This window comes from Aphidius gifuensis, linkage group LG5, assembly GCF_014905175.1.
Source record: "Aphidius gifuensis isolate YNYX2018 linkage group LG5, ASM1490517v1, whole genome shotgun sequence".
Classification (NCBI taxonomy): Eukaryota; Metazoa; Arthropoda; class Insecta; order Hymenoptera; family Braconidae; genus Aphidius; species Aphidius gifuensis.
Window position 1 is genome coordinate 9,671,627 of NC_057792.1, and position 20,061 is coordinate 9,691,687.

Below are 20,061 nucleotides of genomic sequence, written 5' to 3' on the forward strand. Positions count from 1 at the left end.
TCCATGCCGGAGTAATTTTTCCGCCATCAACTTCATGCCGGAATAATTTCTCCGCCATCAACCTCATGCCGGAATAATTTCTCCGCCATAAATTTCATGCCGGAGTAATTTTTCCGCCATCAACTTCATGCCGGAATAATTTCTCCGCCATCAACCTCATGCCGGAATAATTTCTCCGCCATCAATTTCATGCCGGAGTAATTTTTCCGCCATCAACTTCATGCCGGAATAATTTTTCCGCCATCAACCTCATGCCGGAGTAATTTCTCCGGAAATGGGCCAAAAACGGAGAAATGCCGGAGTAATGCCGGAGTAATATTTCCACCAGGGTTATGTACATTTTATAAGTATTGTCGTTGTTTAAAATAATAATAAGTGTAAGATGAAATAACGTGTCACATGTGCCGTAGATTGTATTAATCTTGGCACTTAGTCTGTGGTTTGTGAACGATCTCAAAGCTGATTTACGCTCGATATTATTGATCTGACGTAATTTGTTTGATATGTTCTGTGTAACTTTGTGTGTAACTGAATTAGGTTTATAAAGTAATACGTGTACCCTGGTGAAAATAATATGGTGGATTATGTCATAATATGCCATAATATGCCATAAAATGACAGGAAAATTATGGCATATTATGGCATAATATGACATAATCTGACATCTTCTGTCATTATTACTTTTCAGAATTTGTCGGAAAATGCCGGAATTTCTAAGGTTATTTGGACTTCCGACAAATTCCGACAAGTTCTTACAAGATTTTTGAGGTTATGCTATTCATATTATGACATATTATGACATATTATTATAATGGGCCATTTTTACGTCAATTTATGGCATTTGTATATATGACAATCCACCAACTTTTATAGCAATTTATGGCACATTATGTCATAATATGGCATAATCCGCCGCAACTTTTATGTGCATTTTATAACCTGGCGAATTTCTGATATTCATTAAACATAACTATTTTACGTATTATTCATTTTTAATTCTTTCAAACAATTACGGGAAACATTGATTATTTAAATTTTGTATTATTATATCGTCATATTTTGGATATGAATATGATGGATCCATATCGTTATCGTTATATAAGAACTAGTTGTGAGATGACCACATAGAAACTTCAAAAAGCAATGTACAAGAAGAAATAAAAAAAATAGTATCACTCAAAAAATTTCTTGCGTAATAATTTAATAACAAAGTCACATAATTAAAACAACGACGTGACCGAGAATAAATATTATTTACTAAAACTATTATCAAAATGATTTTGCCATTACAAACTTTTTAGATGTCAGAATATGCCATATTCTGACATATTCTATTTTATATTCTTATATGATTTTTGGATGCCAGAATATGCCATTTTCTGGCATATTAATTTTGTCGGAATATGTCAGAATATGCCATATTCTGACATATTCTTACATATACACATATGCTATTTTCTGACAAATGATTTTGTCGGAATATGTAGTATATGTCATATTATGACATACTCTGACATATTCTCACATGATTTTTGGATGCCATAATATGCCATTTTCTGGCAAATGAATTTTGTCGGAATATGTCAGAATATATATTCTTATGATTTTGATGCCAGAATATGCCATTTTCTGGCAAATAATTTTTGTCGGAATATGTCAGAATATCTATTCTCACATGATGGATGCCATAATATGCCATTTTCTGGCAAATTATTTTGTCGGAATATGTCAGAATATGGCATATTTATATGTTTTTGAATAAGAATATGCCATTTTCGGCAAATTCATTTTGTCGGAATATGTCAGAATATGCCATATTATGACATATTCTGACATATTCTCACATGATTTTTGGATGCCATAATATGCCATTTTCTGGCAAATGAATTTTGTCGGAATATGGCATATTTTGTCATATTATGTCAGATTATGTCATATTATGCCATATTATGACATAATCCGCCAAATTATTTTCACCAGGGTAACTGAATTTAACAATGTGCAACTGACAAAAATCAAGTCAAAATAGTATAAATAACATTATTAATATTTTTGATTTGAATTAAGTTGTTATTATTATTGGATAAATATTATTAATATCAATATTATCCTATTATATTAACGAGAAATAAAGCCTCCCTTAGCAATAATATTTCATTTGTTATTGTTTCATTTATTAATTAATTTATGTTGTCTACCGGTTGACAGTTTTTCTTTTCTGTGAGATTATTTTTTTTGTTTATTTTTTTTTTTAATGTTACTAGGGTGTGGTCACCGCTGCGCCCGCATAGGCAATTCGACCTTCGGTCCATTTTGCCGTCCCCTCATTTCCTCTTAAGCCACCATTACACCCGATCTTACAGCAAATGCTGCGATCGTGCTCCTTGATAGCTTCGACCTCTTCGGGTTCGCAAAAGTGCTTCCCAAAGCATTGAAATCTAAGCTTGACCAGTCCAATGCAATAGCATAGCACGTGACTCGCTGTTTCTTCCACCTCTTCGTCGCACTTGCAACAAGTGTCATCCCGTACTAGTCCTATCTTTTTCAGATGTGCCCTGAGTCTACAGTGTCCCGTTAACAGTCCTACTACTAGCCTTAGCTGACACCTAGTCATATTTAGTAGCTGCCTAGCTACCTTCTGCTCAGGTTCACCTAGAAAACCGTGAGTTGTCCGGATTGACAAGTAGTCCTGTGCATTCACACCATCTGTTCACTATACCTAGTGCAGTTCGAGATCTGCTACAGGCGGTAATCGCATCCCCTGCCTGTATTACGATAGCTATCTTGTCTGCATATCTCTGAGCGTGGAAACCCTGGCGGTTCAGAAACACTAAGAGGTCATCCACCACCAAACACCATAACAGCGGGGATTGCACTCCCCCTGCGGGCATCCTCGGCTGACGATGGCCCGCAGCATCTCCCCTCCTCTTTAGACACAAATCCGTCGGTCAGAAATCATGTTCCTGATCCACCTTCTCAAAGTTGAATCAATCCCAAGTCTTTCTGCCGCCCTATCTATGGCCTCTAGTGGGTTCTTGTTGGAAGCCCCCTCTATGTCCATGAAAATACTCCAGTTCTCGTCTGTCTTTGGCGTCCTTCAATTTGCTAACAAGCCTATGGAGTGCAGCATCTACGTACACCGGATCTTAGCTTCTGTATCTCGCTACTCAACCATTCAGTGTTATCCCTAACAACGCTTAGAGGACAGTTATTTTCATACGCCTCAACCATTGCGTCCTGCAAAAATGTCGCCATGCCTTCAATTTCACTCGGAGTGTTGAACCTCGCCGTGTGGCCATCGTTAGGTTTATCACCGATTTCCTTACACTAGTTAAGTGGAATGGGTTCTCTACGTTGATTGATGACCTCCAGGTTTGTGGAAAATATAAAGTCCAGTAGAGCTCTGCCCCAAATGTTGATGTCGTCGCTGTCTCATGCGACACGGTGCGCATTGACATCCTCAGCCAGTACCAGATTCCACTGTCTATTTTTGCAGTCCTGTACGAGGGCTACAACTTCGTTAGAGGGAGGTGAGTCAGATGAATCGTGAGTCATGTAGACAGACGCTCTCTGTTTCACATTCTCTTGATCCAGTCGCAATTTTCACTGCTTCTAGATCTCTCCCACAATGTTCCCTTAAGAGGGAGGCATTTATGTCCCTAACTAGAACGCATGCCCTAGGCCTAGAAACTGTAATATCTTAAAAGAGTTGTTCCCTAGCCTTTGGCATCCTCTTTGATATTTCTATTCATATTTCACCCATCCGCTGGTGTAGCCCCGGATTTTTTCTGGCAATTCTCGTCAGTATTGTACTGACGTCCTTGGCCAGTTTATCCTGAATATGCGCCATTACTCTGACCAGCTTTGGGAGGTCTTTCTGATCGATGACCAAAAGCTACTCTGATCCCTCCTTGATGGATGTGAAAACCTTGGGATCTCGGGACAAAATCGTCCATTTTCTCTGGTGTCTCTTGCTGAGTCCCAGTTATCATCAGTAAGCCCTGCGGCATTAATCATTTGGTATTTTTACTGTCTTTATGAAATCCCACGAGTATCTAGGGAAATATAATTCCAACCCAGCAGAGCCCCGAATGCCGAGCAGGGGTCTATATACGTCTGGAGCTCGACCTGGACCTCCAGTAGAATTGTTTACGACACTATCTATGGTCAAGTTCTATTCAGCTATCAGCACTGTGTCCCACACTTTAGCTTGACCAGGAGTGCTATTCTTGGTCCCGTATTGCGGGAGTTATTGCGGGTCCCGCAATAACGATTCGCCGACAAGAAATGTTTGTCGCAATAGAAAAATATGAAAGCGCTTGTTGTTGCTTTCATGTAAAGCTGCCATAGTCGTATGCAAATGCAAAAATAAAGTAGAATTTACATGAAAGCAACAACATGCGCCTTCATATTTTTCTATTACCTTCTTTTATTCTTATCGCTATCAGCACCGCAATACGGACAAATAGCACCAGAGCACTATTGCGAGACAACTCGAGCGATAGGTACGCCACTTTCCCTACGCTAGGATTACTTGTTCGTCTGAGCTCTCCTCTCCGGCCTTCCCAGTATAGGAAACCTTCATGAAAAAGCTCCTAACCTCATAGGTGCCCTTCCCCGGTATAGCCTATCGGATCACCGAGACACTCAAGTCCTCCCACCGAGTCAAGGTCATGCAATCCTCAGAGAGAGTCTGTGGGATTAATAAATTGAAATTAAAAAAGTCAATGAAAATATAAAACTGTGCAATAATAAATAACTATTGTCAAAAATATTTATTAATATTTAATATTTAGTAATTTATATTTTTATTATGATGAGGACGATGGGTTGAGACATAATTCATGATCAATGTAGAAGCTAAGTTGATCCATCGTTCCTATTTTGATGCCCATGCTGTTGTCATAGTATTCCACGAAATGAGCCTGGCTAAAAGACTCGGCTTTGGGGGTGGTCTCAGTAATGGCAACACTTTTACGCCTGGGTTTAATTGACGTTGTTTTTGATTGATCGTATTGCGAAAATTACATCACAAGTAGGCTGCTTTGAATGCTCCAACATGAGTCATGGCGAATGCTTCAACGAGATACATGTACCAGTCGCAGTGATACATTTCCCTTTCGGGAGATAAGACTAAATCAATCTAACCTTCATATAAAAAAGCGTGGTGACAAGCCCTTTTCAATGTGACGACTGCTTCTATCTCATCTTCATCACATCGTATAGGCCAGTAGCGTTGTCGCGTTTCTAGGGCTTGTAGAGTTTTGACCGATCCCATTGCTTAATTCGTGATGGCAGGAACTAGTTTCATCCGGTTGGGTACTTCCCAAATACCATATTTTCGTATCAAACTGTGGTTGATAATGTATTTCAATTCATAGTTGTTGCAATCTACCTCATAGGCTGGTCGTGAAAGCTCACGTTTACAATCATAACAGCTGCAGTCTAATTCACAGGGCATTACAATTTAGGGCTTTTTTTCACCACTCACGGCGCTTGTGAAGCTTTTGTATGTAAAATCTATATAAAAAAAATTTTTACAAGCGCCATTAGCGGCAAAAAAAAGCCCTAAATTGTAAAAAATTTGCCCTGTGAATTGGACTGCTGGTTGGGATTAGGTGCTTTCTTTTGGGTGTTATTTTTTTTTCTGTTTATTTTCGCGCATGCGCAGTGAAATGCGCAGTCGGCAAAAAGTCAGATTGCAACAGCGTAGGACATAAGGAGCTGGATCAGCCATGTTTTAATTCTTATTTTTTAAGAATTATTTGTTTCGACGCCACTGCTCTTTCCTCATGTTTTCATAATATGCGCATGTGCATGATCATGCGCATTCAAGTGAAAAAAAAATAAATACACAAAAGAAAGCACTTATTAGTTCGTCGCATTGTAGGGCTAATCTGCCATAGGCTAATCTAACCAATACACAATGGAAATGTTTTATTCCTCGGAGTAGTTCCAAGAATTCGTCTTCAACTCCTTCCAATAGACGTATTATATGGTCTACTTCCCAAATTCTATCCCGATTCTCCTCTTGTATTTTCAGCTTGGAGCGTGCCATTTCTCTTTTAGTGTAGTGATCCTAAATGTATATATATTATTTATTAGTCTGATTGAGTATAGATTTTTTTTTTTTTTTGTTAATATTATTTTTATAAGTATTTACCGTATATAATTATACCGTTTATTCGTTTTTGTTTTGTTATTGTTTTTTTTAAGTGTTCCGTAAGACATTTATGTTTTCGCTTTTCTGTGACTTTTTGTTATTTCGAAATAAAATGTGAAGTTCTGAATCGTATTGGCTTTTAAGATGCTCATCTTGTTCAATCTTCTTGCCCAAAAGCAATCGTCATATTTATTTTTATTTTTGGGGCCTTATTAGATTTATTATTCCCATTTTTTAACAGGGCCCAATTTTGAATATTTACCGATTAATTCCGGCAATGTTTCAATCGACGACGCTTCATCTGTAGACTCTACGATATTTTTTTCCAATTTTTTCGGTCGTTTATTTTTTTTTTTATTCAACGATAAGTAGTGTCACAAATTGTTTTTTTGCGATATTCTTCAAACTGCTGAACCGAATTAGTCGATGTTGAAACAAATTTAGGTTTTTTTTTTTCCAAAAACAATCATGATATTTTCTTTTACTTTTTGGGCCTTATTAGATTCAATATTCCTATTTTTCCACAGGGCACAATTTCAAATATCGACTGATTAATTCCAGCATTATCTCAATCGACGACGCTTCATCTGTACACTCTACGATATTTCTTCCAATTGGGCTCAGCGATAAAATAATAAAACTGAGCTTAATAAATCTCATAGATTTAAAATAATAACTAAAATTTAATAATGACGCTTATATTCAAAATATGAAAAAAAAAATTAATCGAACGGCAAGAAAAAAAAATAAAAAAAAATTCTACGGAACACTTAGGGCGCAACTTGAAGCACTTGACTATATTTTTTTTTTTTATTATATTTTTTTTATATATATGGGGCGTTCTTAGTCAAATCGCGGGGTCATCTGCCTGACCCCCTGCGATTTTGATAAGATGAGCTATTTTTGGTTCATTTTCGGCTGAAATTAAGTCTCTAAAGTAGTATAGTTATACGGGTTCTGGACCACGAATTAATTTAATCGGTGTTTTGATAACAGCGGGTGGTCTCGCGGATTAAATTCGTGGTCTGAGCGGCTAGTGGTGTCATTCGGTGGTGGGGATTTATTTTGTCGCCATCTTGGATTTTCTGTCATAGAGGCCGATTTGAATTTGGAATCGTTGCGCCCTCTTGTTGTTATTTTTATTATTAATATTATTTTTTTTTATTTTTGCAAAAAATTTTTCCCAAGCGAGATTTGAACCCGGGTCTCCAGCTTGGGAATCCATTACCTTACCTTCTTGACCAAAGAGTCATTACACTTTTGTGGTGTATGTAATTTGAATTTACGTTGTTGGTATTTGAATTGTTTATAATAATTAAATAAATAATTAAATAATATTATTAATAAATATATCACCTTCGGTAGCTCAGTTGGCAGAAGCAATGGACTGTAATTGGTTTGATTTAAATATAAGAGATATCCAGAGGTCACTGGTTCGAATCCGGCTCGAAAGAATTTTTTTTTCTTTTGTTTTATAAAAAAATGTTAATAAAATTAAAAAATTCTTGATTCGAAAATCTGAAAGACCGAAGAATACTAGATAAGTTTCTATGTATGTTGCGAAGTTTGCTACCAGTTTCTGATTGGTTGATTAACTTTGTAATTTGAGTGAGAGCAGGCTTAAACTAGCAAGTCTACCCATCCATTGATCTATGTAAGATACATGTAAAATACATGTAATATACATAGTTTGTAAAAAAAATGTATTAAACTAACGCAACGTAAAAAAGGCCACAATTTATGTGAGGAATCTGTGTTACCGATGTGTAATGATCTGATTGGTCAAATTTTCCTCTGCTGATCAACAGCTGCGCACTTATAGCCAATGAAAACTCTAGAATAATTTATGTTTCGCAGGATTTTGAATATTTTCTCGGAATATTTTCTCCCCTCGATTATATTTTTTTTTCTAGATGTCAAGTTTTTTTCCAGGCATTCTGCTTCTAGCACTCTACGAATAAACAACAGGTTAGTTGAGTGTAATTTGACATTTCTTTTTTCTTAACCTAACTTTTACAAGAAATTTTTTTTTTTTTAATGTTTACATTTTTTTATTTCACACAGTTGACAATAAAAGCATAATTTTAACGGAGAAAAAATGGATAGACGAACGACACATACGATTCTACGAGAAAAATATAATAAAATCCTACGATCAATTGAAATAAATAACGATCAATCAGAAATTCAGTCAACAATTATTGATATTAGACGGGAAATTTCCAACTTCAATTCTCAGCTTCGGGATTTGCCAAGTGCACATCGAAAATTGACACAAACAACGGTTATCATATTAACAAGAATTTTAATAAAAATTGAAAACCATCAAAGACGTGGTGCAGGTGCAAGATCAAACGCAGTTGGTAGTCAATCAATTCAGTCACAGAGGCCAAGAATTCAGTGGGTTGAACAAGAAAATGTGTTTAATAACCGTATGTCAACTGCTGCAATCATTAATATAAATCACAAAGATGTCACTACTTTTCTAGATGATGCAAAAGGTCTTCTTATTCAGAAGGTAAATTCACATTTACATGAAAAAAATTCACTTAAAATTAATACAGTATTAGCTGCTAATTTTGAGATGATAAAAGATGATGTTATTCAAACTGTTACTAAATATTTTAGTGATGGTAGTATAACGATTTTGCAGTCAACAGATCTTGACAGTCAATTTTCTGAAAACTTTGAAATATTGAAAACTGATTTAGAAAATATGGAAGATAAAGGCTCTGGTTGGACATTGAAAGAGATTATTCATTTGGAAGTACAAATTAATGAATATATTCCACTGCAGGGAGGAAATTCATCATACATTGATCTTCCACAGTGGATTATAAATACACGCTCTGTTGTTAATATTCAAAATTTAGACAATATGTGCTTCGTTTGGTCTGTATTAGCTGGATTGTACAATGTTAAAGAACATGCCAACAGGGTTAGCACATATTAGCCATATTCAAAAAATTTAAATTTGGCTGGACTAAATTTCCCCTTATCATGGAAACAAATTCCTCAATTTGAAAAAATGAATAACCTGAAAGTTAATATATACGGAATTGAATCCGATCTTAATATTGATGATGATGAAAATAATGAATCCGATCATAACCAAAAAAAAAAAGGATTCAAGCGAAGATCAAAAAGGATAGTTCCTTTTTATATTAGTAAAAATAAATCAGATAAAAATACAATTCATTTGTTAATGATTGAACGAGTTGATTCTACTGATGAATCTGATGATGATGATGATGATAATGAATTATTTGAAGATAATATCAATCTAAAATCACAGATTGATTTATCTTTATATCATTTCGCATGGATCAGAAATCTTTCAAGGTTAGTTTCCACGCAAATTTCTGGTACGAAAGGAAAAAAAATAATTTGTGATCGTTGTTTGTGTTATTTTCATACAGAAAAAGCACAAATAAATCATTCAGTGCAATGTAACAAGAAAAGCAGCGAAGCAATGTCATTACCATCTCAAAAAAATAAAATCTTAAAGTTTAAAAATTATAAACATCAATTGAATGTACCATTTATAGTATATGCTGACAGTGAAAGTATTCTAGAAAAAATTGATGATACAAATGGATTCTAGAAAAAAACACATAGTTATCAAAAGCATATTCCCAGCAGTATTGCATATTATTTAAAATGTAGCTACGATAATTCACTTACAAAGTTTGAGCTTAAACGTAGTTCAGATTGTATTGATTGGTTTTTGGAAGAGCTAAAAAATATAGCCTTTACTGTTGATAAAATAATAGAAGACATCAAACCATTGTCTTTGACATATGATGAAGAACAGAAATTTTTGAATGAAACTAAATGTCATATTTGCGAGAAAACTTACGTGATTGATGACGTTAGATGTCGTGACCACTGTCATATCAGCGGAACATACAGAGGTTCTGCGCATGCGTCATGCAATATCAATTATCAGGACTCATGTACAATTCCTGCAGTCCAATTCACAGGGCATTACAATTTAGGGCTTTTTTCCTCTACTGGTGGCGCTTGTAGAGCTTTTGTATGTGAAATCTATATAAAAAAAATTTGACAAGCGCCATCGCCGGCAAAAAAAAGCCTTAAATTGTAAAAAATTTGCCCTGTGAATTGGACTGCTGTGGTATTTCATTCTTTGCGCACCTATGACGGTCATCATATTATTAAACGTCTCCAGAATAAATTTCCAGGCAGAATTGATTCATTAGCTTCAAATAAAGAAAGTTACATTTCTTTTACTAAGTGGGTTGACGGAACAAGAATTAAGTTAAGATTCATCGACTCATATCGTTTTTTGGCCAGTTCCATTGATTCATTGTCAAAAAATTTAGATAATGCTAAAAAAGAAATAACAAAAAGTTTTTGTAAAAGTGAAGAAGAATTCAAATTGATAACAAAAATAGGAGTGTTACCCTATGACTATGTTGATAGTTGGGAAAAATTTGATGAAACAACACTGCCATCTAAGAATCACTTTTATTCACAACTTAATGAAGAAGATATTTCAGATGAAGCATATGAGCATGCGCATAATGTTTGGCAAACGTTTCATATAAAATCATTGGGAGAGTATTCAGATTTATATTTGCAGACAGATGTCGCTCTGTTAGCAGACATATTCGAGAGTTTCAGAACCGATTGTTTACAAACATATAAACTGGATCCTGCGCACTACTATACACTCCCAGGGTTGAGTTTCAGCGCCATGTTACGATATACACAGATTGAATTAGAATTACTAACTGATCCAGAAATGATGTTTTTTATTGAGCAAGGCATACGTGGTGGGTTATCTCAGTGCTCAAATCGTTATGGAAAAGCAAATAACCGATTTATGGGCAACGAGTATGATCCTGAAGAAGAAGAGTCATTTTTAATGTACTTTGATTTAAACAATATGTATGGAGCTGCAATGATGGAAAGTCTTCCTACACATAACTTTAAATGGGAAAGTAATTTTGACCCAGCGATTCTCGATTCAATTTCTGACGACTCAAAGATTGGTTATATTCTTGAAGTAGATTTAGAATATCCTTCATATTCACATCATCATCATAAAGATTTTCCGTTAGCACCGGTTCGTGAGAAACCACCGCTAAAAACTAGTAAAACAGAAAAATTATTAGCGACTTTGAACTCAAAAGAAAAATATGTTATACACTATCGTAATTTAAAACTATATATTCCATTGGGAATGAAATTAATAAAAATTCATAGAGTTTTGAAATTTGAGCAAAAACAATGGCTCAAACCATACATTGAATTAAATACAGAGTTAAGAAAACAAGCTCGTACTGCATTTAAAAAAGATCTTCGTAAATTATTTATCAATGCAATATATGGAAAAACACTAGAAACAGTACGAAATAGAAAACAAATAAAAATAGTATCGAAATATGGCGGCAGAGGGGGAGCTAGATCATTAATTTCCAAACCAAATTTCCATAGTGCATTAATTGTTGAAGATTTCGTTATAATTGAGATGAAACCACAATGGATAATGTTTGACAAGCCAATATATATTGGTTTTTCAATATTGGAAATTTCTAAAACTTTTATGTATGATTTTCATTATAATTTTATGAAAAAAGAATATGGTGATAAGGTCAAATATTTATATGGTGACACTGATTCAGCAATATATCATATTTTTGGTAATAATCCTTATGAATTAATTCGTAAGAACACAGCAAAATTTGATACTTCAGATTATCCTGAAAATAATATATATGGGATTCCGCTCAAAAATAAAAAAGTTATTGGCATTATGAAAGATGAAAACAATGGAAAAATAATGAAAGAATTTATTGGTCTACGAAGTAAATTATATACATATATAGTAGATAAAGAAAATAACTCTTCAACAGATGGCGTTCATAAACGAGCTAAAGGTGTCAAAAGATCAACCCTTCGACAAATTACGTTTGAAGATTATAAAAATTGTCTTGAAGATCATGTTATTCTTTCAAAAAAACAAAATAGGATTAGATCAAAAAAACATGACATTTATACCATAAATACTGAAAAAATTGCATTAAGTTGGGCAGATGACAAACGTTGCTTAAAAGCAGGAGAAACAGACACATTACCGTGGGATTATAAGTATAATCAACAAATGTGTCTTAGTAGTAGTATTTTTAAAACGAAATTTGTATAAAACGATTAAAACTGGTTTATTTGTAAATAAATGAAATTTTTTTCACTAAATCTTATTTTCAGACTTATATTTTTATCCTGTCAAATAATATGTATAATATGTCTAATACGTTTATTTTCAGCAGTCCAAATTTAGAGACTTTTTTTTGCCACTGATGGCGCTTGTAAAATTTTTTTATATAGATTTCACATACAAAAGCTTCACAAGCGCCGCTAGTGGAAGAAAAAAGCCCTAAATTGTAATGCTCTGTGAATTAGTCTGCAGCCATGGTAGAAATATACAGGTAGGTCCATGCGCATACGTTTTTTTAAGCCAATAAGAAGTGTGGCCCCTACGTCGCCATATTGGCTAAATTGGCGCGATTTTATTTGAATCATAATTTGAAGTACATATCAAAGATGGTCTCAATAAAAAATTGAAATAATAAAGACACATAAACAACTGATTAATTCTATAAAAAATAAAAAATAAAATTCATATTTAACTTTGTTACATATTTTTTTTAACTTTTTTTTCTTATTTCTTTTTTTTTATCTTCTATAATTTTCTCATTCAAAACTCTAAGTCAAATGTACGTACAAGTATGTACCAAACATTGTATTGCATTCAATGCACTATTTATATAGTTTTTTTCATCCATACTTCTAGTTTGTTAACTAAATATGTAAAAATTCCTTTTATTTTTCCTAATTGTTTTTTGTGAAAAAGTAAAAATTTAACTTCTAATTGTTTTGACACATTGATAAATATGTATAATTATTAAACAATATTTTTAAAGTTTTTAATTATGGTTAATGTAAATTTTAAACATGTTCTGCATTAATTAATAACAGTATAATAATAATAGTATGACGGGCACACAAATTTACAATACACATAAACGAGATACATTGTTAATAATATGATTTTACAGATTTACACACATGTAGACAAGATGGCTACTTAGAGTTTTGCGCAGTAGAATTTATTTTCGTCCGAGGAATGGACATACCTGTATATTTCTACCATGTCTGCAGCATAACATGTCCGCCCTGTCAAATAATACGTATAATACATATAATATGTATACTAAGTATAATAAGTAAAATAGTTTGGAATGTAAATTCCCTAGATTTGCTAGTGATATCAGACTTTTTTTAGTTGGTAGTATATATTAATATTAAAATAAACAAACATAAAAATATGAATTTTTTATAATGCTGATTTATTTAACCATTGATTATGCGTGCTATCAAATCCCAAATATTTTACATACACTTCATTACCCCTTCTTTTTAAAATTTTTTCTATCAAATAAATATCTTTGTGTCGAACTTTTTGTAACTCTGGTTGATAAAAACAACCATTTATTGGATTTTTTTGATAGTCTTCAAGGTTATATGTGACAGGAGATGTTTTATTAACCTTTACAATTTTAAATATTTCATTTGTCCAGTTTGGAATGTAATTTTTTTCAAAAACATGCTTGTATTTACTTATTCTAACATGATCATTCAACTTGAATTTAGGTTTGATATAACAATAATTCAAACTTTTGTACACTGTTCTTTTCAAAATTGAAATTTTTTTACCATCAACTTCTATTGGTTTCATTTTAATAGTTCTGTGTTTAGTATTATTATATTTCTCAATTAACTTTGGTAATAGTTTTAACCATTTATAATTCCCTTGCATGCTAAATTCGAAATACATTTTGTTTTTAATGGTCCTATTGAATCTTTCAACTATTGATGCCTTTAAATGAGTAAATGTTGAGTACATATGAACATTATATTTTTTTAGCATTGATTTAAATGTAGAATTATAAAACTCGGTTCCTTGATCCACATGGAGATTTTTGCAAATTCTCCCTTTTTTAAATATTGATTCCATCGCTGATGATACTTCTTTTCCAGTTTTATTTTTGAGTCCTACAGCCCAACTGAATTTTGAAAAAATGTCGATAACTGTTAAAATATATTTAAATCCAGAGTTTACACTTGAATATTCAATCATTTCGACAAGATCTGCTTGCCATGTTTCATCTTTGTCTCTGATATCAACTTTACGACGTAAAAAATTTTTTCTTGCTGGAGCATGTAATTCACGCACAACATCTTTTTTATAGTCTGTCATAATTCTTTGACTGATGACTCATATTAATATATCAATCATCTTTCTCTCAACTCTTCAATAATTGACATGATTTCATTATCGTCATTTGGATTACCAGCTGCTCTCGATGCAATTAATAATCGTAAACGATCAACAAGCTCATTCGGATTATCCCAATATAAATAATTCACTGTTGATGAGATATCTTTGGCAACTCTCATAGCTGTCGGTAATAATCCAGTACCATAACGCTCATTATTACTTTCAGGTGATGCAATAAAATCAATATATTTTTGAGATGCTATATTTTTTATTGGCATATTTGATCTATGATATCTATGATGTGCATTTGTGTTATGAATAATTTCACTATAATTTTTTTCATCAATATCAGTGATGATTCTTTTATTTGGTGACTTCATGAATAATAATTCCATTAATCCAGGTGTTATCTCGTATGATGTATCAAAAATATTTATTTTATCATCATTAAATAATACTTTAGCATTACCGATCTTGTAGTCTGATTTAACTAGTCTTATTCCGTAATCTTTATCCCACTGTATACTATTGATTTTTTTCAAGTATTCATTTATTAAATCATTATTTGATTCATCTCTCACAAATGTTATGTCACCTTCATTAGCAGTATCATATTCAGGTTCTTGATCATATATTGTATCATCAATATCTGAAGTACTATTATTGGACTCATAAATTGAATTATTGTCCTCATAATTTGTATTTTTTTCATTCGGAAGTATTTCATCATCAATTGTTGATGATTTAATGGTTGTTGGTATTTGTGCTGCTAATTTGTTAAGCGGTGTAACAACTGGTTTTAAATATTCATTCGCAGTTTCTGATATATTTTCTTTGTCTAATTTTAACAATTTATATTTTTTACGAATAACATTTTGTACTTTTTCAATTTCACTTAATAATTTTGTTTCATCAACTAGTTCTTGTTCACAAATAGGCATGTTGTCCCTTCAAGATTTTACAATTAAGTAATAAAATTTAACAAATTGTTTTGTTATTTATAGTTATAAAGCAGTCAAAATTTTTTGTATATCTTCCTTTATCTATATCTCTATCTTTATCAATACACATAAAGCAATATTTTTCTTTCCAACAATCCACACACATTTGCCGAAATTTACTGTAGTCCATGTCAATGTTAACATGATCGTGATGTATATATGTTTTAGATCTGTATCATCTTGTGGGAAAACAATTAAAAAATTAATATTATCACGTATCAAATGTTTAGGGATCCGTGCGTATGATTGACATAAATAAAACGAATCAACAGCTTTATGTCTTCCCATGCAAAAAAAAGCTTTAATATGATCCTGCTTTTCAGTCGCAACATCATCAAATATAAACAATGAATTCGGTTTCGCTTCGTCAACTGGTACTACTTGATCATTATCAGAAAATTTATAATAATTTATTTCTTCAAGTGGTTCAAGTAATTTTTCCAAATATTGATATTTTGGTTGGTATAATGATTTACTATAAATGTAAATATTTGCAAATCGTAAGCCATTTGGATCAACAATTAAACTCATTAAAGCGTTTGTTTTACCACAATTACTTCCTCCAATAATTGCACATCAAGTAGATCACCGTGACGTTTTTCTTTGAAACCATCACCACTTTTTAACGTAATCAAATCAAAGTTGATAACTGGTAATTTGAGAGATTGTTTCTGATATTCCATCGTGATGAGTACTGAGCACAAATGATATAAATTCATCTGTTTTATACCACAGCAAATCAGTCTCTTATAAACTATGATTGAGCATACATCACAAAAGAAAAAAAATAAAAAACGACGAGGCACGGGAATACTCAATAAAATAATAAATAAATTGCCATTTGAACTTCATCTGCCTGGTTATTCATATTGCGGACCAGGTACCAAGTTAGAAAAACGTTTAGCAAGAGGTGATCCAGGAATTAATCCTCTGGACGTAGCCTGTAAAAATCACGATATTGCATATTCGAAGAATCGTAACGATATTAAGGCAAGAAACGCAGCTGATGATATTTTAGCTCGTGAAGCAGCCAAACATATTTTTTCCAAGGACGCAAGTTTAAGTGAGAGAGCAGCAGCTACATTTGTAACTGGAGCAATGAAAATAAAATCAAAATTTGGTATGGGTTGTGTTGAGGAGAAAAAAAAGAAATGTATAAAAAGAAAACAAATGTCTTCGCTAAAAAATAAAAAAACGAACAAGAAGACTGGTAGAAAATTAATAAAAAATAAAAAAAGCACTAATAAAAAGAAGAAAATCAAGAAAAAAAAAATATAATTTTCAAAAATTGTACAAGCAGCAAAACAAGCAATGAAAGGATCAAATAATTCAACTACTGCAATTCAATCAGCATTAAAAGGAGCGAAAGCAGCTATCAAAACGAGTGGTGGTAAAAAAGCAATTACTGTACCCAGAGTATTACCAGTTGCTAAACATATTGGTGGTGCTTTACCGCTTTTGATTCCAATTTTCTCAGCTATATCAGCATTAGGAGGATTAGTTGGTGGAGCATCTGGTGTTGTTAAAGCAATCAATGCAGTAAAGTCAAGTAAAGAACAATTGAATCAGAATGTGAGACATAATAAAATGATCGAGTCGATTGCCATAGGAAAAGGGCTTTATTTAACACCGCATAAAAGTGGAATAGGACTTTACCTTTTTCCAAAAAACTTCAACTGATGCTACCACAGAGAGCTTTAACTGACGGTGATTTATTATTATTTGCTAAACAATTAAAAATTACTAATTTCCGCGGAATTTTTATGCGAAATGATATGCCAAAAGATGGACCATGGGAACAAGAGTGTGGAATCATTAATTTAGATGATAAAAAAAATCCTGGAACACATTGGGTTGCATATAAAAGACTCAATAAAAATTCTGCATTATACTTTGATAGTTTTGGCAACTTGCAACCACCAAAAGATCTCGTCAGTTATCTCAATGTTGGTAGCATCAATTATAATTATAAACGTTATCAAGATTGGAATACATATAATTGCGGATATTTATGTCTTGCATTTCTCACGGGGAAACTATAAAAGCATAAGAAAAAAAATTTTTACAATCAGTTATTCATCAACCTTGACAATGAATGATACTTTTACATTAACTTTAACCGGTAAATCTTCAGTCTTAGAAACTGATTATTTTCCACCAATACAATTATCAAGTGAAAAAAATTATTATTTCGTTTTTATCATTCAATTCATTACCAAATATAGATCGTGATAATAATATAATTTCATTTTTGAATAGTGATGAAATAATTGAAATACCGACTGGAAGTTATGAGATAGCTGATCTTGCTGCTTACTTAAAAGAAAATTACATCAATATTACGTATAATAAAAATACACTACGTTCATATATCAAAAGTGATCAAGACATTAATTTTAACGAATCAAAATCACCAGCGGATTTACTAGGATTTGAACCTAAAGTATTAAAAGCTAATGAAATACATGAATCAGATTACCCAATTAATATTTTAAAAGTTAATTCATTAAGAATTGAGTGCAACATTACAACAGGAGCATACGTGAATCAGCAAAAAGTTCATACAATATATAATTTTTTTCCTGCTGTACCACCTGGTTATAAAATAATTGAAGTACCAGCAAATCCAATTTATTTACCAATTACTGTTAAAAACATTGATCATTTACAGTTAAAAATTGTCGATCAAAACGGAAAATTAGTAAATTTCCGTGGTGAAACAATAACTATTACGTTACACATAAAATCATAGGAATGGGAATTTGCTTTAATTCACGAGCTATAAAACGTGGGGCTTCGTATAAAAGCAGCACATCATGGACACCTCCAGTCAGTCTGAATCGAGCAGTCAAGAAGTTGACACCTCAGAATATAAATTATCTGCAAAGTCTAGGTCTAAAAGTAAAAAAAAACTTTGGAACTTTAATTGGATAAATATAACTTGTCTCAATTGTTTTACACGTCAAAATGAGTGAGGAAAGTATTCTAGATATTAACGCACCAGTTCAATTTAACAATGAAATATCCAACTATGAGCTACATGCTCATCAGTCATTTGGATCAACCAGTTTCGATAATAGTGATGAAATAAGAATATCAATACAAAATCAAGATTTGTTTGTTTTGCCTTCGAAAAGCTATATTCATATCAGTGGAAAATTTACCCATACACATGCTGTTGTCAACAATGGAAATAATGCAGGTAACGCTCCTGTTGATTTTTCTGTTTTGAAGCTTGCCAATAATGCTATGTGTTTTTTATTTGATGAAATGCGCTATGAATTGAATGGAGTTCTAGTTGATAAATCAAAGAATGTTGGTATAACATCAACAATAAAAAATCATTTATCATTAAGTTCACAATTAAATTATGAAAATGCAGGATGGATAAATAATGATACTATAAAATTAGAAAATGATGATGGATATTTCGATATATGTGTTCCATTAAAAATGATTTTTGGCTTTGCTGAAGATTATCAAAAAATAATTGTCAGTGCTAAACATGAACTTATTATGATACGTTCACGTTCGGATACTAATGCAATTGTACAAGATGCTGTGATGGATGGTGATATGCCAGAATTCAACTTAAAAATTACAAAAATTGAATGGCTTGTACCATATGTAATGTTATCAAATAGAAATAAAATTGATATTATGAAATATATACAAAAAGATCCTGTCATATCTATTGGATTTAGATCTTGGGATTTATATGAGTACCCATTGCTGCCACAAACAACTCATCATATATGGACAGTGAAAACTGCAACTCAACTAGAAAAGCCACGTTATGTAATTCTTGGTTTTCAATCAAATAGAAAAAATAATTGGTTAAAAGATGTAACACAATTTGATCATTGTAAAATAACAAATGTTAAATTATATCTTAATTCGCAAATTTTCACCTATGGAAATTTGAATCTTGATATTGAAAAAAATCAATTTTCTTTATTATATGATATGTATGCTAATTTTGCAGAGTCTTACTACGGCTCAAAGATAGATTTAATGTCAAAAAATACTTTTATTACAAAATTTCCATTGATTGTTATAGATTGTAGTAAACAGAATGAGTTTTTAAAGACTGGTGCTGTAGATGTACGCTTAGAATTTGAATCAAAAGAAAACTTCGAACCAGCGACCTCTGGATATCTATTATATTTAAATCAAACCAATTACAGTCCATTGCTTCTGCCAACTGTTATTTAATTATTTATTTAATTATTATAAACAATTCAAATACCAACAACGTAAATTCAAATTACATACGCCACAAAAGTGTAATGACTCTTTGGTCAAGAAGGTAAGGTAATGGATTCCCAAGCTGGAGACCCGGGTTCAAATCTCGCTTGGGAAAAATTTTTTGCAAAAATAAAAAAAAATAATATTAATAATAAAAATAACAACGAGAGGGCGCAACGATCCCAAATTCAAAATGGCCTCTATGACAGAAAATCCAAGATGGCGACAAAATAAATCCCCACCACCGAATGACACCACTAGCCGCTCAGACCACGAATTTAATCCGCGAGACCACCCGCTGTTATCAAAACACCGATTAAATTTATTCGTGGTCCAGAACCCGT

The 20,061-nt window shown here is 32.5% G+C and overlaps 2 protein-coding genes across 5 annotated transcripts in view; both read left to right on the forward strand.

Annotated features, from left to right (window-relative positions):
• Positions 1 to 340: 340 nt before the first annotated feature.
• Positions 341 to 20,061, forward strand: part of LOC122857547 (lactosylceramide 4-alpha-galactosyltransferase-like) — a 58,219-nt gene continuing 38,498 nt past the window's right edge. For all 4 annotated transcript variants that reach the window (XM_044159793.1, XM_044159795.1, XM_044159796.1 and 1 more), the window contains exon 1: positions 341 to 537. In XM_044159793.1, the coding sequence (XP_044015728.1) occupies positions 504 to 537 (34 nt within the window). In that variant the 5' untranslated portion in view covers positions 341 to 503. The remainder of the gene's footprint in view (positions 538 to 20,061) is intronic.
• On the forward strand, positions 7,624 to 12,294 carry LOC122857552. Its single transcript, XM_044159802.1, has 2 exons — positions 7,624 to 8,131; positions 8,228 to 12,294. The coding sequence occupies exon 2, from the start codon at positions 8,262 to 8,264 to the stop codon at positions 9,114 to 9,116; it is 855 nt and encodes a 284-aa protein (XP_044015737.1). The 5' UTR covers positions 7,624 to 8,131; positions 8,228 to 8,261; the 3' UTR covers positions 9,117 to 12,294.